Source organism: Nerophis ophidion, linkage group LG11 (assembly GCF_033978795.1).
Source record: "Nerophis ophidion isolate RoL-2023_Sa linkage group LG11, RoL_Noph_v1.0, whole genome shotgun sequence".
Taxonomy (NCBI): domain Eukaryota; kingdom Metazoa; phylum Chordata; class Actinopteri; order Syngnathiformes; family Syngnathidae; genus Nerophis; species Nerophis ophidion.
In genome coordinates, this window is record NC_084621.1 from 69,937,270 (window position 1) to 69,958,172 (window position 20,903).

The 20,903-nt window shown below is 40.4% G+C and overlaps 1 protein-coding gene across 4 annotated transcripts in view; it reads left to right on the top strand.

Annotated features, from left to right (window-relative positions):
• Positions 1 to 20,903, top strand: part of LOC133562413 (uncharacterized) — a 45,928-nt gene that overhangs the window by 12,350 nt on the left and 12,675 nt on the right. For 2 of the 4 annotated variants that reach the window (XM_061916598.1, XM_061916597.1), the window contains 22 exons: positions 6,747 to 8,185; positions 8,307 to 8,591; positions 8,664 to 8,768; positions 9,202 to 9,320; positions 9,483 to 9,701; positions 12,665 to 12,752; positions 13,526 to 13,678; positions 14,876 to 14,973; positions 15,298 to 15,470; positions 15,557 to 15,664; positions 16,246 to 16,425; positions 16,553 to 16,687; positions 16,808 to 17,638; positions 17,837 to 18,034; positions 18,120 to 18,338; positions 18,451 to 18,675; positions 18,763 to 18,978; positions 19,057 to 19,242; positions 19,322 to 19,552; positions 19,697 to 19,867; positions 19,970 to 20,170; positions 20,345 to 20,497. In XM_061916598.1, coding sequence (XP_061772582.1) covers positions 6,755 to 8,185; positions 8,307 to 8,591; positions 8,664 to 8,768; positions 9,202 to 9,320; positions 9,483 to 9,701; positions 12,665 to 12,752; positions 13,526 to 13,678; positions 14,876 to 14,973; positions 15,298 to 15,470; positions 15,557 to 15,664; positions 16,246 to 16,425; positions 16,553 to 16,687; positions 16,808 to 17,638; positions 17,837 to 18,034; positions 18,120 to 18,338; positions 18,451 to 18,675; positions 18,763 to 18,978; positions 19,057 to 19,242; positions 19,322 to 19,552; positions 19,697 to 19,867; positions 19,970 to 20,170; positions 20,345 to 20,497 — 5,725 coding nt within the window. In that variant the 5' untranslated portion in view covers positions 6,747 to 6,754. Of the gene's footprint in view, positions 1 to 202; positions 373 to 2,609; positions 2,677 to 6,746; positions 8,186 to 8,306; positions 8,592 to 8,663; positions 8,769 to 9,201; positions 9,321 to 9,482; positions 9,702 to 12,664; positions 12,753 to 13,525; positions 13,679 to 14,875; positions 14,974 to 15,297; positions 15,471 to 15,556; positions 15,665 to 16,245; positions 16,426 to 16,552; positions 16,688 to 16,807; positions 17,639 to 17,836; positions 18,035 to 18,119; positions 18,339 to 18,450; positions 18,676 to 18,762; positions 18,979 to 19,056; positions 19,243 to 19,321; positions 19,553 to 19,696; positions 19,868 to 19,969; positions 20,171 to 20,344; positions 20,498 to 20,903 lie in introns of those variants that run through there. The other 2 variants (XM_061916596.1, XM_061916595.1) reach the window with 2 other exon arrangements.

The following is a 20,903-nucleotide window of genomic DNA, read 5'->3' on the forward strand; positions in this document are numbered from 1 at the left end:
ACATGATGAAATAGACGTTGAGTTATGCTTTGCAAGCCATCTAGATACGGATATATAAGATCAACCCTGTTTATTGTTTTTTTTTTTGAAGGAGACATCCATGCATGAGTGCATTGTAAGTTTTTAAGTTTGATTCGATCCTCGGTTGTGTGCACCTTGCATGTGGCTCGCCTGGTCCCGAGTGGGGTCCAAGCCCGGGGAGGTTTGGCTCCGCCTCCTTTACGAGCGTCGGACACCTCGAACACAACAAAGCATGTGTGTCTCCTCAACATTGTTCGTCTTGTGAACGTGACCAATACTGGATTTATTTTGGCGGGGGCTTCTAGTTGTGTTCTCATTTGCTTTTTCTAGTTGATGCTAAACCCGCAGCAGGTGAGTCTGAATGTAAAGATGACGCTGTAGCTGACGGATGAGTTTGTTTATTTGGTTTCGTCGCACATTCGGCGCCATTTTCATACCGGGGATTGTTTTGAATGGTGCAACACAATCCGCTCACGTCTGCGCTGCATGTTGAGGGCAGAAGTTAAACATGAAAATCGATGTACACTAAATTGTCCAATATAATTGGCATCTTATTGTTGTTTAAAAAAAATATGAGGGGCACCTGAAAAGTAATCGCCATGCCTACATGTGAGGGGTTTTTGTAAACATGGGTAGAAGCGCACGGCTCCACTCGTCTGAAACCCAACAAGCATTTGCTCGCAATACAATCTCAATTTGCTAAATTACAATCTGGTGATACAGTGAATTAGTATTTTAATCAAATCACAATAATCCATTATGCGGGTTTACAGTACAACTTACATGTCTCCATTTTATATATATATATATATATATATAAATACATTCATTCTAAATGACAAATATGTTCTGCTATTTATTCCATTTTACATAAGACAGTTGATGTACAGTTGTGTGCTACAGGCTGACTCAAAGATGCCGCTGCTATTGAATTAAATGTTCTGCATGACATGACTTGCTTTCACCCCCTAGGAGGAGAGATGGGTTAAAAATACCCACACTCAGGGGGAGGGTGCAATATGAAAATGTACGCCTGCACTTTTTCACTCTCACGACACATTAAAAAACTTGTTCAAAATGCCTCCTCTCCAGTGAGGATGCCGCTGTATTATGAATATAGTCCGGTCATCTTTATTGAGGCAAAAATGGCATTTGGAGCATTGGGTGGAGGATGGCTGGGTTCGCGGGGTTCACTGGTCAGTAAGGATAAGTGGTGAAGTTGAGAAACAATGGTGATGGTGCTTGGGCTCGCCTGTATATTGTTGAATCAGCAGCGTTGAGAGCGTGGTGCTGAAGGCTGTTTGTGGCTCTGCTGTGTGAGAGTGAGGTCATTGAGGTCCCGTAGGAGCTTGCTGCTGTTAATCCTCTTTTGGGAGTTATGATGCGTTTGAGCAGTTAGACTACTACTGTGTTGTGCAAATAAACAGACTCCACATGTCCTCACTCACTGTCTGCTGCTCCTTTCCTTGTGAATGGCGGAGGAACTCACTCAGAAAGTCTGTAATCTAAATTTACACTATGCTGATTTGTTTTGCTGATTCAAGTTTTGCACAATGTACTGTATGTACATTCACAACATCTGGACACAAATTATTATTTTATGTTCAATGTTTGAAAGAGTACTGCAATGGTGTGCTATAGTGCAGTGGTGACACATTTTCTACCGGGCCGCACAGAGACATTAAATAATTTATAACCGACTGCATTTTCTCATATTAAACTTTCGCTAGTCCCACCAGACACACCAATACACTTGTTCATAGATGTATTATAACTCCTGATAGGAAGTCGCCATTTGCTATATTTGTTACATCTTTGTTACATGGGACAATGCACATTAATAAAGATATCAAATGTAAAGGTGCCAAATCGTAGAAAAAAGCTAGGTCCCATCTGCATTCCCCGGCAGGTTGAAGACCTAAGATCAGGGCTGTTCAGGAACAAAGCTACCATAGTAGTTAAAGTGCATAAGTCAGATGGATATGTGCTAAATTCTTGCATATAATAATTGTGCTGAAGGAAGAAATTATATATTTCCCTTGGCCTAGTAAGTTATAAAGTGCTGGTATTATTGCACATACTGTAGTCCTATTACACAAGTAGTTAGCAGGAATAGATGTATTTACGCATGGGAAATTGGACCAACAAAGCTAACATTAGTATATATACGTATGAAATAGTGCACAAAATATGAATACATAACTTTTACAATGGAAATAGAAATTCACAGAAATGTACCACATTTTTTTGCACTTATTTGCTATATTTATCTGCCACACGTGGTAGGCCGGTCTGTGAAAATAATGCCTACATTAAACCGGTCCCTAGTGCAAAAAAGTTTGGGGACCCCGCTCTACTACACACTATTCTTTAACACAGTTAGTGTTGGAAATTAATGGTTTTGGAATCACTTACAGGGCGACCATACCAAAATCAATCAGGCTGCTTCATTCATTTCCCATGGTGTTTCATGTTACTCTATTGACAGCACAAGCCGTCTGTGCATATTGATTACTATAGAACTGGGTTTGGATAAGTTTACATGCAAGACCAGACTAAGATAAAGGAATACTTAACCTCACATAAAGTATCAATGTCCTCTAATGTCCTTGTGCTTCATTCGCAGACTCATCTTCCACCATAATCTATTTAAAGGTAGCCACTGTCGGTAAATGGGTGATGTTGGACATGCATGTTTGCATTAACATACAGTGCAGCTGAGCTAGGCACACAGCGACTATTTTATTAGTAAGAGCCACCATGTGGCCCGATGACAAACAGCATGGCCTTCAATTTTTCTGATTTTCTTGATTTTTAACCAAGAGGGGAGAGCTCCACTTAACTGTGAATAAGCGCAGCTGATCACCTCTGTGTGTTTGCCATCTCCCCTTTTTTGTACTCCTACACAGACCAAGATGCATATGCACATCCAAAAAGGCTGCTCTAGAGTCCTGAGTACATTAAGACAGTGAGATAGCCCCTAGAGGCAGGCAGGTAGCGATAATCTCACTGGGTAACTTGGGCCTGATTAACTCTAAACTCCTTCTAATTCCTTAAGCCTACTCCCAAGTGGCCAGGAAACATGCTTTCTTTACATTGCACCGTTCTTATATGATAGTAGTGTATGTAAGGAATGTGCATCACCATCGCCATTTATGTTGCATGTTAACTAAAGAGCAGTAACATCCAGATTAATTTGTAGTGTCGTGTTCATTTTTGGCCAAGCATGGATGCACATGTGCATTTGCGTGCCATACGCTGTGCAATGCTATGGACATAAATAGATGTGAGATCCTCTGTAAAGGCTAACTAATGAGTCCCAGCATTTTGAGCGCATGTAGCTATTTATATACCATATCTCTTCCTCCTGTAAAAGCTCTTCCTCAAGTAGTCATACTGTCTCACTTCAGCTTGCATTTGAACACACCAGGTCACAACAGCTGTCAGGCATCACATACAAATTTATAAAAGAAAACCTCTATAACAACTTGAATTCTGAAAAGTACTTGTTTATGTTGTCATAGGGGTTTTCTTTTATACATTTGTTAGTGATGCTTGACAGCTGCTGTGATCTGGTGTGTTCAAATGCAAGATGAAGTGAGTAATTTTCTAAAAAAAAAAACATTTGTAAGCGTTCTAGTGGCGGTCTCATCAAATTTTAACTACAGTCTTCCAGTTGGGCAAATAGTTTAACTCATTCTTGCTCGAGGGTGACCTACTTCTACAATTTAGCTCATTAGAGAGACTGATTTGTACTGGTACTGAGGACAAATGTATTTCTTTACAACACAACAGTGTTTTGTATCATTGCATCCATGGCGGCAAAATCATGTAACAAGAGATTGATTGTGCACTGTGTTATCTCCATCAGTTAAGTGATTGCGTCTCCCCATGCTCAGCTGGCGGTTAGCTGAGATGTTAGATAGGCAACACAAAATGGAGGCGGCAGCAGGCACAAGCTCAGCTGGTCCATTAGGAGCCTGTCTGCTTCCTGGCAATCAGAATTGAGATGACAGAGCATTAAAAGACCCAGTGGAGACTATGGGCACTGATGCATAGCTGTGTGAGTGTGTTGACCTGGGGAAAAGGCCTATGTGGGGTCTCTTGGGGGGGAGGGTAGTAGTCGGGATTAGTCATAGAGTGCAGTGTAGTTATTGGTCACTGGACACAAACAATGGGAGGGCTGAAGAGGATTTTGTCTGTGTGTACCCCCTCCTCCTCTCCTGCTGTCTTGCCGTTCCAATGGGATGTGCATGCATGATATTCCAGGCCAAACATACACCCTCTTGGGCAGCTCTGTACATCTGGAGGATTGGCCTTACCCCTCTGTCTGCCTGTCTAGCAGCCCCCCCCCCCCCCCTCTCCATACATGGCATGGCAAGCTTTGAACTAAGCATTGGGGAAACAAAACAGTGCAACATTAGTAAGCAATTAGGCAAATAGTTGACAAGATGCCCAGCTACTGGAAGGGACACATCTCAGACAGCAGAGGTTGTGTGTTATCAGTGACTTGCGGTGAACTAAACACCAGGTGAGGCATACATTCTTTTTTTTCTTCTTTTTTTTAAAACTTAAATTCATATGTGCAGCTCTAATCATTGTTGTTTAAGGTTGAACACTAGACTTACAGGAAAAAAAACAGAGTTATTCGCTTTCATAAAAACGTTATCATAATGATGTTATGATATAATAAATGGGTCCAAAAACTATTTGGTAAAGTTGTTATTAAATACTTTTTGGTCCCATTTGCTTTTAACAAAATAAATCAAGTATTGTGAGTGTATTTTACCTTTCTGTATTTTTATCTGAAGCAGCAATAGCTATCCTCCATGAAAACGTACTTTGTATGACCGCATTAATTTTGTCTTAAAGTCCAGTTTAGAGAAGTATTTCATCTTGGATACAGTATATAATCCTCCATATTGGCAGAAACATTCATTTAATTCAAAGAAATTAAACAATATTTTTGCATCTGACAAAAAAAACCCACAAACACTGGCTTACTCTAATAAAAATGCCATGTTTGTTATAAATACAGTTAAAAAGAAAAGAAAAAAGTGTTGGCTTCCGCTAGAGAGACCTGTGTCTGCTAGCTTGAGCGTCCCCACTTCTCCCAGTGTGGCGAGTCAGAGTACTGCTGAGGTATTGAACTGAAAGTTGACAATATATCGCCCCCTACCTTGAGGCAGAGGTACTTGCTGCCTCAAGACCTGCCTTTTCCACGTGGCAACAAGCATGCACACCCTGCACGCACACACCCAATACACACTGTGTGTAGCTGTGGAGGCACCGCCTGTGTCTGCCTCACTTCTCATCTGCTGCATTGTTTTGATCAGGAAACATGGAATTTCCGCGATTTTGACCATGAAAATTATCAAAATATACAGGAACCACACCAAAATCACGTAGAAAGCAGAAACCAAAAGAGAAATATTAAAACTTATTTTATTTTATTACTTCCTTTTGGAACATCTCATGGTTAAGCCACCTGGTGGCAGGTGAGGCACTGCATCAATTGCCTCCCCTGAAAGCACGTCACTGCGTGTTATAATGCATAATGCTGGCAAGCGTTTTTCAGCCTGTCCAAGGCTTTAGTTGCATCTTTATAAATATGCCAGATCTGCCTTCTTAAAAAGACAAAGTAGGAAAGACTTAGTAACTTTTTTGCTGTATTTAAAAGGGGTAGTAACCAAAACCTTGTCCATAATAGCACCAGACCGTGGGAAAAAAGTAGTTATCATTGCCCTATTTTGGTGCTACATGCTAGCCACTCTCACGCAGTACACAAACCTGAACTAACACAGCCAACTTCACCAGGCGCTGCCTTTTAGAGACACACTAAAATGGTACAGATATTAAAGAACATTGTGAAAACCTCACAACTGCCCGGTGTTTTTGTGGTGGTCCAAATGCAATTGTGGTTGTCCGCTACTGTAAAAATTAATGTATGGGACACACAGAAGTTTGGCACGTTTGATACAAGTGATGCTCATGGGCACATACAAAGTAGAAATGACTCCTTTGTGTCCATAAGATTTAATGAGTCTGTAACAGGGAGGATTGTGAATTTGGAACAACATACCAACACCAACACACTAGCCATCCAACAAAGACATCCATTGTGTGTTGTTCGTGCATGTGCGTGTATCGTGAGAAGTCTGTGCAAATATGTGTGACCATGTGAATTTTGTCCGTGGATGACAATTGGCTCTTGGCCATTAAAACCCAACAATTACATATTGTGGTCATGGTGTACCTCTTCTACTGCTAAGCCTCTACATACAGTTTGAACAAGATATGGCTAACCAAAGCATCTCTGCAGGGGCATGTGTATAATCGTATGCAGAGGCATACAGTTACTCCTCCAAGTTCACACATTATGAGCACACCCAATAGGTTTTGCCACATTTAAAGGGCCATGCGGCGTCCAAACTTTTCATACAACTTTATGTAAAACTTAACTTTTTTTTGTGTGTTTGAACATTATTAAGCAAAATGTTTGTTACTCCAACAGGATTGCATCTACAATCTCAAGAGTACTGTTATTTATTGCATGTGTTTAGCAAATAGTGTTAGGCATGTTTACGAAGCACAGGATTAAAGTTGATTGATCCTAATCTTGTTTGTTGTCTTACAAATGCAGCAGCGTTGTGCTGTCACTTACTTTGTAAACAGCGCTGTGGCCTTGTCCACACCTTTGACTCATTTCTTGTTCTCCAACCTAGTGGCTACCATGACAACAGAGGCAAGTGCCGTAAGCGAGGCGGACACTGAAGGCAAGCAAAAGGCCAGTAGTGCTGAACCCGAACCTGACAATAAGAAGAGTCCAGAGGCAGCCACATCTGAGCCAGAGGGCGAGCAGTCAGCTAAACAAACCCAGGTACAGGCTACCGAGCCTGGGCCTGCCAATCTAACATCTTCACCTGAAGAGGACCAGCTGAAACCTCGCACCAGAACCTCTGCTGGCAAAGGCCTGTCTCGACTCTTTTCCTCTTTTCTCAAACGTCGCTCCCAGTGTTCCGAAGGAGAGGACTTTGAGGCAGAGAAAGCAAGAGAGGAAAAGGAGGACGGAGAGGAAAAATCTGACAACACAGAAGAGGATAAAGTGAAAACTGAAAAGGAGGCTCCCATAGAGGAGGACAAATTGGACAGTAAAGAGGTCAAAGAGAGCGAAGAGAAACCACAAAAGGCGGAAAAAAAGACAGAGCCAGAAAAACTGGAGAAGAAGGGTAGTAAAAAGAAAAAGAAAGAAGCTAAGAAGAAAACAGAAGAAAGGGATGCAGAGAAGGTGAAAACCACAGAGGCTAAAACGGAAGAGGAGCAAGAGAAGAAAAAAGAAGACGAAGAAGCAAAAAAAACGCAGCAAAAGGAGAAAAAGGTAGAGAAGGCTCTGGAAAAAGAGGAACAATTGGATACAGAAGAAGAAAATAAAGCTACTGAAGCAAAAGACACAATTGGTACAGAGACTGACAAGGTAGAGAGTAAAGTGAACAAGGTTGATAAAAAGGAAGCAAAGAAAAAAGAAAAAGAAGAAAGGGTGAAGAAAAAAGAAGAGGAAAAAGCTCAGAAAAAAGCAGAAGAAGAAGAAAGGGCAAAGAAGCGAGAGGAAGAGAATAAGAAGAGAAGGGAAGAAGAAAAAGCAAAAGAGGCAGAAAAAGCAAAGAAGAAAGAGGAGGAGAAGGCAAAAAAGAAAGAGGAGGAAGAGAAAGCAAAAGAGGAGAAATTGAAAAGGAAAGAGGAGGATAAATCCAAGGAGGCCAAGAAAAAAGAAGAGGAGAAATTAAAGGAAGCCAAAAAGAAAGAGGAAGACAAATTAAAGGAGGTCAAAAAGAAAGAAGATAAATTGAAGGAGGCCAAAAAGAAAGAGGAGGAGAAACTAAACGAATCCAAAAAAAAGGCAGATGATGACCTAAAGGAGGTTAAAAAGAAAGAGGAGGAGACGGGGAAAGAGAACGACAATAAGAAGACAGAAGATAAGCAAAAACAGGACGCAGACAAAGGAAAGAAAAAAGAGACGGGGAAAAAAGAAAAAAAGGAAGAGGTGAAAGTGTCAAGTGAAAAGAAAGTAAAAGCACCCATTGCTGCCCCAGAACCAGAACTTAAAACTGAGCCAGAAACACAGCAAGCCCCTGATCAACATTCACTCAGCAGCGCAGAGATGCAGGTCAGCTTAATGTTGCATATTGTTATTTTAATTATACTGTATGTGTTTACTCTGTTGTTGGTCTCATGTTTTCAAATACTCCAACCTCATGTATTACTTTCCCCTCTTCTGTCTTTTCCAGCCAGCTCCAGAAGAACATAAGGCGGAAGCTGAAATCAAAGAAGAGCCAGAAAACGTCAAAGAAGTGAAAGAAGAGGGTGCGGAAAAGAAAACGGAAGAACCAGAAGAGCAGGTGAAAGAGGCAAAAGAAGAAGAGAAGCCTAAGGTGGAAACAAAAGAGCAGCAGCTTGCTACAGAAAAGAAGACTGAGAAGAAGGGTGATGACGCCAAAGGCTCCAAACGACAGAAAACCATTCGTTGTAAAGTCACCTTACTGGATGATACTTCGTTTGAGTGTGAGCTTGATGTAAGTGACTGCACAAGTTCCTGGATTTTGCCATTTCTGTTTTTTTTAAATCCACTTTGTCCTCTCATTTAGAAACACGCTAAAGGGCAGGAGCTTGTCACTAAAGTGTGCGACCACCTCAACTTGCTGGAGAAAGATTACTTTGGCCTTGCTCACTGGGAAACACCAGGCAACAAGGTCAGCTTTTAACTAAAGTTTCTATCTCCATTTTTTAATTGTTTGTGGTGGCTAACCTATTTTATGACAATCTACACATTTAAAAAAATATTTTAAGTTCAGCCAAGTTCGGATCTAAATGGTTCCCTCCGGGTACCCCGGCTTCCTCTCACTTCCGAAGACATGCACCTGGGGATAGGTTGATTGGCAACACTAAATTGGCCCTAGTGTGTGAATGTGAGTGTGAATGTTGTCTATCTGTGTTGGCCCTGCGATGAGGTGGCGACTTGTCCAGGGTGTACACCGCCTTCCACCTGATTGTAGCTGAGATAGGCACCAGCGACCCCAAAAGGGAATAAGCGGTAGAAAATGGATGGATGGATGACGATGGATTGCATTGACCAGAAATATACACCGAGTTTTGGTAATATAAAGTGTGTTTTCCTTCCTCCAGACATGGCTGGAACACACCAAGGAGATTCGCAAACAGGTGCCAGGTGCTATCTATGAATTTATGTTCAACATAAAGTTCTACCCTCCTGACCCAGCACAGCTCACCGAAGACCTCACCAGGTGAACGATCCTTAAATGTTTGTTTGTTTGCGTGGGACTGACTTGTGGCTATAATGTATCACTGTATTTCAAATACAGATGTCACTCTCTTAATGACACTCTCAATTGCTAATTGACTCCCTAATATGTTTCATGCGAATTTTCTCCCTTATGATTTTCTAGGTACTATCTATGTCTCCAACTGAGGAAGGACATCATGTGTGGGGTTCTTCCCTGTTCCTTTGTCACCCTATCCTTACTGGGCTCTTACACAGCGCAGTCAGAGCTTGGGGAATATGACCCTGAAGTCCATGGAGCTGACTATGTTAAAGATCTAAGCCTTGCTCCTGGACAGAGCAAAGAGTTGGAGGACAAAGTGATGGAGCTGCATCGCACTTACAGGTAAGCCTCCACAATATATTATAACGTAAGGAATCTGATTTGACTAGGGTTGTCAAAAGTATTGATACTAAGTTGATATCAACACGCAACAAATACATCCTTACCAGCTTTTTTTAGTATCGTTAGTACTCAATACTGTACAACTCCCTGGAGAGGGAATGTTCCCTAACTGCGCAATAAGTCTGCTTTAGCACAGCGAGCGACATTGATGAACAGTGCTCCCCGCAAATAGTTTTTTTTTAATCCACAGGGATTTCCTCTTTTTTCCACGCTGGGCTTTTGGCTTTTTAGGACTTGTGTTGAGTTAGCAAACTAGGAAAAACTTGTCAATCAGGGAAAAACACAAAAAAAGCAGACATGCTTAGGCGTTAAAGGGGAACATTATCACAATTTCAAAAGGGTTAAAAACAATAAAAATCAGTTCCCAGTGGCCTGTTGTATTTTTTGAATTTTTTATTTTAATTTTACCGGTCCCGGAATATCCCTAAAAAAAGCCTTAAAATGCCTTTTTTTCGCTCTCTGCCAAGACACTGTTCATTTTCCTGTGACGTCATACAGTGCTGCCAATACAACCAAACAATGGCGAATACCACAGCAAGATATAGCGACATTAGCTCGGATTCAGACTCGGATTTCAGTGGTTTAAGCGATTCAACAGATTATGCATGTATTGAAACAGATGGTTGGAGTATGAAAGTATTGAAGAAGAAACTTAAACTATTGAGCGAATATCTATTGACGCTATTCATAGCCATAGCATGGCCGAATAGCTGCGTTAGCATCGTCGGTAAAATGTGCGGACCGAACGATCAGGACTTTGGCCTCTTGTGACACTGGAGCAACTTAAATCCGTCGATTGGTAAGTGTTTTTTTCGCATTAAATGTGGGTGGAAGGAAACGTAATATAGTTGTAAATGCATCTGCAGGTTATCCATACATCTTTGTGCCATGTCTGCTTTAGCACCGCCGGTAAATAGCATGTTAGCATTGATTAGCATAGCATGTTAGCATCAATTAGCTGGCAGTAAAAATCAACAAAACTCACCTTTGTGATTTCGTTGACTTTATAGTTGCAAATGCATCTGCAGGTTATCCATACATGTCTGTGCCATGTCTGCTTTAGCACCGCCGCTAAATAGCATGTTAGCATCGATTAGCGTAGCATGTTAGCACCGATTAGCTGGCAGTCACGCCGCGACCAAATATGTCTGATTAGCACATAAGTCAACAACATCAACAAAACTCACCTTTGTGATTTAGTTGACTTTATCGTTGCAAATGCATCTGCAGGTTATCCATACATCTCTGTGCCATGTCTGTCATCGCCTGTAAAATGTGGAGACACTTTGGTACATTCAATAGGGGTCTGGCAGCAGACACTTTCGCATCTTCGGGCCAGTGGTGCAACTTGAATCCCTCCCTGTTAGTGTTGTTACACCCTCCGACAACACACCGACGAGGCATGATGTCTCTAAGGTTCCAAAAAATAGTCGAAAAAAACAGAGCTGAGACCCCGTGTTTGCAATGTGTTGAAAATGAAAATGGCGGCTGTATTACCTTGGTGACGTCACGTTCTGACGTCATCGGAAAAAGACTGATAAACAGAAAGGCGTTTAATTCGCCAAAATTCACCCATTTAGAGTTCGGAAATCGGTAAAAAAAATATATGGTCTTTTTTCTGCAACATCAAGGTATATATTGCCGCTTACATAGGTCTTGTGATAATGTTCCCCTTTAAGACATGACTAAAAAGAGAGAACCTGAGTGGAAGGCTTTGCCTCTGCTACTGTGAGCCCTGAGTTTTGTTTGGAAGTCATATAAGATAAATGACTGAAGAGTGTACACAAAACCACGAGTTGCACATGGAGGCATGATTGGTTTGATCTATCCATTTACCACCGCTTTTCCCTTTCGGGGTAACGGGGGTTGCTGGAGCCTATTTCAGCTGCATTCTGGCGGTAGGCGGAGTACAAAGTTCTTAAATGGATTCGCCAGAGAAATACGTAGTAGAAGAGATCTATGTTGCTACTTTATCGATGTACGCATTAAGAGTGAAACGAGAAAAGGAAGTGACAGAGTGCAGTGTGTCGTTATTATTCGCTAATCAAATTTAGGCAGTCATGACAAACGATGAATTTGCCGCCTAAGTGAGAACGGAGATCCGCTAGTACAAGCCCAGGGAGTGTGTGCAAAGTGCGTTAACAACCTCCACAAAGTTGCTATCCAACTTTTATCACTTCCATAAGTGCTAAGAAGACAGCTTAAAAATACTCTTCCGTCGTTTGGCAGCGATTTGCCTTCTTGGTGAAATTTGTAACCCATTGGTGTTCAGAATGTTGCCCGGAGGCCATTTGCTGAATGCAGCGTTTTCTTATGAACCTGTGTCACATTCTAGAAATAAAATGAACAGACCACAATAAATATTGAGCGAAAAGGCTTAATGTGATTAAAAAATATAAAACAAAGTTTTGTCTTTTAACTATATATTTTTCTAGACTTTTTATTACAAATTATTTGATGCAGTCATGCCACCACTATATTGAAAGAATATCCAGAACAATATTGGTTGTTTTATGTACTGAAGTCTTCACGCCACTTCTGTACTTTTTCAAAAGTAAAATAGTTCACTATTGTTATTTATGGCCACATTTATAATCATAGTATTGTTTGTTTTGTTTGGTTTGTACTGGGAGGTTATAGATCAATGCTGTTTTTTTTTTAATGTGTAGTTAAATCTGGTAATACAATCTATTTTTTTTCTAAAATATTTTAAGGCAGTGATCTTAAATATTTCAGTTTGAAGCAGTTTTTAATAAATTATTTTTTTATATTTCTGTTGACGTATTGATGAAGAAAAAAAAACATGGAAATTCACAAGTATTTACTACTGAAATTTTGGTATTGTGACAAGCTGATTTTTTTTTTTTTTATAATGGCGTTTTATTCACCTCTTTGTATCAAAGGTCAATGAGTCCAGCCCAAGCTGACCTGTTATTTCTGGAAAATGCCAAGAAGCTAGCTATGTATGGTGTGGACCTGCACCAAGCCAAGGTAAAATGTGTTACGCTTCCTCCCACTTCCAAAGACATGCACCTGGGGATAGGTTGATTGGCAACACTAAATTGGCCCTAGTGTGTGAATGTTGTCTGTCTATCTGTGTTGGCCCTGCGATGAGGTGGCGACTTGTCCAGGGTGTACTTTGCCTTCCGCCCGATTGTAGCTGAGATAGGCACCAGCGCCCCCCGCAACCCCGAAAGGGAATAAGCGGTAGAAAATGGATGGATGGGATAATGACCTTGTCTATAAACCTTTGATGGTTAAATTAAGTTCATGGAAATTGTACACCAAAGTTAATGTTTGAATATGAACATGCTTACATTAATTTTGTAAATGCATTCCATTAAGTTGTGACATCTTTATCAATCATATTCATATTTTAATTGCAAAATCAATGTTGGCTACTGCTGAGGAAGTGGGGAATAAGTACTCCATAACCTCATAGTGTGAGAAAGTCTGCCCCCCACTGGATTTGTGTTGTAAAGAACGATTAAAGCTGTTATAGCTCGGTTGGTAGAGTGGCCGTGCCAGCAACTTGAGGGTTGCAGGTTCGATTCCCGCTTCTGCCATCCTAGTCACTGCCGTTGTGTCCTTGGGCAAGACACTTTACCCACCTGCTCCTAGTGCCACCCACACTGGTTTGAATGTAACTTAGATATTGGCTTTCACTATGTAAAGCGCTTTGAGTCACTTGAGAAAAAGCGCTATATAAATATAATTCACTTCACTTCACTTCACTTAAAACGCTCTAATGTTTGTGCTTCCAGGATCTTGATGGTGTGGATATTACGCTGGGGGTTTGCTCTAGTGGTCTGATGGTTTACAAGGACAAGCTCAGAATCAACCGTTTTCCTTGGCCAAAAGTTCTCAAAATCTCTTACAAACGTAGCAGCTTCTTTATCAAGATCAGGCCATCTGAGGTAAATAACAATATAACGTTTGTCCTTCTATGAATAAAACAATTAGAAATGCTTAAACTGTGGTTACAAATTAATTTATTTCCAAAGTTTTAAAGTAATTATTAATTTTAACACACCCTAAAAGTTAGCATAAATCATGACTGATGTGTGATGGATTGTAAAGGTGGGGAAATGATAGATTTTTAGATCCATCGCAATTTGGACATGATCGATTATAAAATCGATTAGTAAATGTCAATAATTGATCATTCATTTATTAATAGTAAATATTGTTAGGCAGACAGTTTTAAAATACGGCTGACTGCAGCGAGCCACCTCACTGAGAGATCCGACCAGCTCTTTTATTACAGGGCACTTATGTCCCTGTTTTGCACACATTTAATATAACATAGTAAATGTGATGGAAATCAATTTAACTGTTTTTTTATTACAAATGCACAGTTTTTAATAGTTGCAAGTGATAAACGCTAATTTAGTGAAACAAAATAATGTAAAACTACTTCAATATACTTAAATTAAAGATGCATCAATAATCGATTTTTAATCGAATCGTAGCTCCTTAATCGTAATCTGAATCGAATTGTGAGGTGCCCAAATATACCCACCTCTAATGGATAGTGTAGCATAGCATTAAAAAGACCCAAACATCCCCGGTAGTTTAATTTTAGGGCACAAGTGTTGACATTGTTGCATAGTAAGCACATAGTGATGAGAGAAAATAATTATATTTTCCAAAATTACAACGTGCACCAAAATGTTATGGGTCTTTTGATATGTGGAACATATCCACAAATATTCTTAGAAGTGAGCAGTGCAGCTTTTCGGATTCTGCTTATTATACAAACCAATGCTATGGGGAAAAACAATGCTACTTGCCTTAGCACCTTTGTGAAGGTCATTATTTAGTATTAGCTACTTTAAATTATTGTGTTAAATCAGAGCTAGTTTAGATTTTGAATCTTCTGACACGGAGGCTGTTTTCTTTTCTTGCTTTTCACATGGCTTAGAAATATTAGTAATCCTATTCATTGTTTTTTAAGTAATTAAATTGTTTGACTGGACAGGATTTAGAATTTACTAATGCGACCTTGCTTCAGGGTAAATGTCATGCTTCAGGCTGTGTGGCCGACTAATGTAATCAACCCAATGTCACTATCTCTGACTCTTTTGTAACATTTTTTTCCTTTTGGCCCTCAGCAAGAGCAGTATGAAAGCACAATTGGCTTCAAACTGCCAAATTACAAAGCCTCAAAGAAGTTGTGGAAGGTCTGTGTTGAACATCACACCTTCTTTAGGTAAGAATAGTTTGATCTTGCCCAATTTAAATGTCATTTCCCTCCTTGGTGACACGTCTGTTCTCTGTCCTCTGCATAATTGGCTAACTGCTGCCTAATCCGTGAAATTGGCTCCACGTCTATTTGACCAGCAACAGTGCACTCGACCTTACCAGAGAATGAACCCTCCAAGGGTCACTGTTGTTGCATGCCAAGTTACACAACATTGCCAAATATGGAATATAAAACAATTTACTACACTTTAATTCAGCATTTTCTATGTGGCTTCTCATGTGAATTAAAGAGACTGGCTGATGAAACTCAAATAAATATTTTATTCCTTAGGGTTTCAACAATAGAGGCTCCCTCATCACGTCGCTTCCTTGTACTGGGCTCCAAGTTCAGGTACAGCGGGCGCACTCAAGCCCAGACCCGGCAAGCCAGCTCCATGATTGACCGCCCTGCTCCTCGCTTCACACGTTCAGCAAGCAAACGCCTCTCCCGCAATCTCGATGGAGGTATGCACTATATGTCTATTGTTGCATTCCATAAACATCTTATAATAAAAAATACTCAGAGAGACACTCTTCTTTTGGTCCAACAGCTGGAGATCTAACTCTCCAGACCCTGACAGCATCAACTAGGTCTAAGGTTGATGACTGGTCGTTGATATTTAATTCTGACAATCCCCACCCTTTCCTAAAACTTCCAGGTACCTGGAACTGTGTGGAGCTTCGCTTGTGCTTTTTGCCCATTTGTTGATTCAATAATGGCTACATGGCTTCCACCCTTAGCTCATTTGCCACATTTAACACTCTCACTAGAGAGACCCTTCACCTCAGGCATTAATGTTTAACTTGTCAGTGCAATGACCAACTCAGCTTTCCCTGGCGTGATCTCAGGGTGTCTTTGTTCACAACCCTAATTACCAATGCATATTCAACCTTGATGCTTTAGTTTCTTGTTTGGACTTGCTCAAATGCTGCAGCTTAATAGTTGGTATATAATTTCTTCTGTTTTTGCTTGAGGCTCATCATCTTAATCTGGCTACTCACTTTGTAACCATCTCTGCCTGATTGTGTGTTATTGAAACAACAGATTATGATGACAGCATTGGTTACCCATTTTGGATGTAGCACCTGGGCTACATAGCTGTATCAGAAACCCATATCATTTACCTAACTAACTTCCCCTTACTGGACTCACAAAGCCTTTCATTTGCGTTGAAGCACTAAGTGTTGTTCCTCCATGGTCATCATTACATTTTGCCATCACATCGTCATCTCTTAACAGCCACAGGTGAGCCTGAGCAGGCATATATTCAGTCCTGGAACACTCAGAAAGGTGGTCTGCCATGGTGGGAGCTTTCAACTGATGCACAACTGAAGACTAGAACGAAAGATGAGTGGTCTGTCCTGCTGAAACGACATCCTCCTTTTCCATTTTCCCCATCTGTTGATTTTGTTAAACCAGGTATGGAAGCTTGTCAGCTTCATGATTAATTTTTTTGTTAATTTTCTTCAGACATTTATTCCACATTTTGGGTTTTTATGTAATTCTGTTTATTTAGTCTACGCTCTTTTTCTTCTCACCTTGTCAGTTAAGCCTAGCTTGGCAAAGGCCAGCACTATTGACAGGTTATTGCAACCAACACGGAAAACGCACCAAGATTGGTTCAGCTCTTTTGACCGAATCCCCAGCCTGTCATTTTATGAGCATTTTGAGAAACTTCATCGTGAGTCACTGTGTGCCAATACAATTTTTGAACAGACAATGCATGTGACATAACGAGCACTATTGTCACATACCAGCCTTTTTAATGATTCATAGTCGTTACCTGTTCCCCTCCCTGCAGCCCACATCCAGGTGAAGGATGAACAGACTGAGAGTTTTACAGAACAAGAACTGACAGATGAGGAGCTCAAAGAGAGGCTACAGTCGATGGTGATGATGGTGGACAAACTAGAAGAGATGGAACATTTGGAAAGGAGGCTGAGGAAAGTGAAGGACTTGGAAGAGAGGCTCCAGGAAGTTGATGAAATGGCAGATAGGATCCAGGAAGTCATAGAACAGGAATTAGGAGAAGAAGAAGTTGCTAAGCTTAAAGAGGAAGAACTACAAAAAGAAAGTGAAACTATAACTCGGACTGTGTTAAAAAATTCTCTGATGATGGTACGGAAAAGTAAAGATGGAGAAGAGGTGGATGAATTAGAGGAGCAAATAAAAGAAGTGTTTTTAAAAGGACTGTCACCTGAGGTAGATGAGGCAAGGATTGAGAGTAAAAACAAGGCAAAGGATGCCAGTTTGTTTGATGAAAATTTGAGACAAAAGCTACGTCAGATCGAATGTGAATGGCAAAATGAGGTGGAGAAAAAGATTAGTTCGCCACAACTAATTTCCTCTTCTGAGGTAGCTTATCACATGGTGGAAAGGACTAAGAAGAGAGTTGCGTTTGTAGACCAGAGAATGCAGCAGCAGCCTGATACTGTGAAAGCAGCACAGACAGAGCTAATATCAGAAGATATTTTAGATGAGATTAGACTGAAGACAATAATAAAGGAGGAGAAAGCTAAGATTGTTACAGAGAGGCTTGAATTTGAAGATAGATCTCAACTAGTAGAAGAAAGGGATATCTGGGTCATGCTTTTTGACCGTCCACCATACACAGCTATTGTCAAACCACAAGGTACAGTATGTCAATTTGAACTAAGAAACTTAAATCTGTCTTTAGTGCTAATTTGTTTAAGTACAAGTTTTGACTTTGGAGCTATAATTGATATCCAATTCTGTTCAAACTAATTTATTGTTGGTTTAATTTGTTGAATATCTTCCTTTTGAGTCTTTGGAGCAACTTTTCTCTCCTATTTTTCTTTACTTTGATCAGTCGCATCAGTGGAACATGTTGATTTGGATGAGGAGTTTTTCACTTCAAAAGCAAAGGTTACAACATATGAGAATGAGAGGTTATTTACACTGGAAGAGCCATCCATAGCAGAAGAAAATATCCCACAACCAAAGATCAACGCGGAAAGAGATGACTGGTTTGTGTTGCTAAATGTGGCTCCAAGATATGTCCAACCAGGTAGTGCTGAATCTTTGTGTCCTGATTTCCAGAACACTCGCTTGTCTGTAGTTGTATATGCTCATCCATTTTCTACTCATGTCAGTTACCTTCACGAAACAAGTCCCAGAGGAGGCAGAAAGTTTGGTCTCTGTGGTTGAAAAGTTCAATGAGATTAGGGGGGTGCTGCTTGAAGAAAGACAGATGAGGGAAGAAGCACCAAGACATCTTCCAGAAATACAACAGCAGCTGGTAAAAGAGCGAGACGATGACTGGTTTGTGTTGTTGGATGTTGTTCCCAAAGAAACAACTTATGTACAATCAGGTATTGCTTAAATGTCATCCGTTTTACCAAAGCAAGCAGTCACATAGAGCTTTGCTGGCTTTCTTGGCCCCTTTGAAACCTGTGGTGCCTGAGGATTTGTATCTTTTTGTAGTGGCTTTTGAGGTCCCTGCTAAAGACGACGTCTCTCTGGCTGAAGTAGAAGCAGTAGAAATGAGAGACAAACCTGCAGAAGTTGGAGTAGTGGAAGAAACGGAACTTAAAGATGATCTGAACCTAAGAGAAGTCACAATGCTGTCCCGGGGTATAAGAGAATGTGAGCATGACTGGTTTTCACTACTGGATGTTCCCACAAGAGAAACATTGTTTGTGTCACCAGGTATTGCTGACTTTGCCCACATGCTAATTTCTTATACCATAAAACCTTCAGTGGTAAAAAACATTTTTACATGCTTATTTTTTCAAGTGACCATGGCTGTGCATCATGACCCCCAAAAAAGCATGTCTAGTCTGATTGAAGAACAAGTAGATGTTGAAGTAGAAAAAATAATGCTGCAGCGAGTTGAGGCTCCTACGAAAATATATCCAGAGCAGAAAACAGTTCAACCAGTCATGACTAAAGTTGACGATTGGTTTCTACTTCTGGATATTATTACCAGGGAAATATCCTTTGTCCCAACAGGTACCTACTTCACTGCTTCCATTTTATGTGCTTTTTTCATACTTCAGCAAACCAAACAATTTTTTCATTCTAAAACAGTAATGCCAATGCCAGCTAAGAGCTATCCAGTTGTTGGACCGGTGATTGAAATAAAATATATTGAGGAGGAACTTCCACAGATTCACCAGACAAAACAGCAGTCATCCCAATCACAACCAGAGATAGATGATGACTGGTTTGTTGTGTTTGATGCTTTTCGGGATGTGGCAGCCAGAATACCTTCAGGTATAAAGTTAGTGGTTTGCGCTTACAATATTCTGGCAATATACGTTCCTCTCACTTTGACTTTGTTTGCTTGTGCCAGTCACTCCTGTTGAAATCACTCTGGCAATGAGGAAGACATTTAAGACTGAGGTGTTAACCACTGAAAGTAGAACTTGGGAGAAGATGATAATTGGTGGCGAGAGCAGGCGTGATGAGACGTGTCTATCTGAAATGACAATGACCGCAGTTGTTCAAGCATCAAGAAGGGAAGGTGATGATTGGTTTCACTTGTTCGATATCATCCCAGAAAAGATCACTGCTGTATCATCAGGTATCCTTCATGCACTTTGGAATTTAAATTCCAAACAAGTAATGCATTCACAAATGTTAATGATAATGACAGCATTATGTATTAATCCAAGGTTAATTTATAATTAGCAAATGCAGCAGGAATACTAATTTATTTTTGTGTTAGTTTCTTTGGTCAAGCGTATTGTGGATGTGGTGAAAGTCAAAGGACCAACGTCGAGATTCAACAAAGAAGATGTGAGGCGATCTGTAACGTTTTTCGAGATTAAACCATCACAGTCAAGAGAGGTTGATGATGACTGGTTTCTACTCCTAAATACTGCAGTCAAATCACCTGGTATTCTGTTAATTTTGTATTACATTACATCAGTACAAAAATCAAATGTTCAGGTTTCAGTGTGGTTATGAGAGCTCACATATCATTTGTATTCTACTTTAGTTCCCGAACCTGTCCAAATGTTTCCTGATGTAACACCATCAAAAGGGTTTTCAGTTTTAGAGAAGAGGTCACTGCAGAGAATTACTTTTGTGGAGGATATGTCGATGCAGGCGATGTCGTCACAGCAGCAGCCATGTCTAACAGAGAGAAAGGTGGATGATGATTGGTTTAATCTGCTGGATGTGGCTCCGAAAAAATCAGGTATTTTTAAGTGGACAGTCCAACTATGTATGCAACGAGTTTATTGTATGACAAACTACCTCCAAACCTTTTATGGAGGTTAGGGTTGCTGAATTATCTGTGTTTTAATGTTTTTCATGATATTGCAAGAAATCAAATTAGTTGCTGTCTCTGAACACATCCGATCTCCGGCAGAAATTCAAAGAACCACCAAGGTCAAAACGAGGATTTCTAGTTTTGTGACAAGACCTCAGTTTGAGAAACAGATCCTGGAAGAAAGACCTCGCCTTAAATATACTCGTGATGATGATTGGTTTATTCTACTCGACGATGACCGCAGAAAGTCAGGTATTTTGCCTGATTGGTTTGACTTTTTATAAATACACTTCTTGCACAAGTTTTCACTTTCTTTGGCACTTATTAACATCGCTTCAAGATGGATGCCGGTCAACCATTATGCACATATGTGTGACTGCACTTTGTTTTGCAGATTGAAGAAATGTTGCTTCATAATCTCAATACTCACTGCTTCAGTCGTGTTGAGCTTTGTAGCTTCTTGCTTCCTAACGTAATTACCTGAATTCAACCGCATCTTGTCCTTCTTTCAATTTGCTGGTTATGTACTTTTGGTCTACTTGAAGATGTCGGATCCAAGGTGAATTATATTCTTGCAGTGTGTGGTCTCCTCATGAAAGCTTGTGACTTTTAGTATGATTTCTGGCATGTTGTAAGTCGTGTGTTGTACTTATTTGAT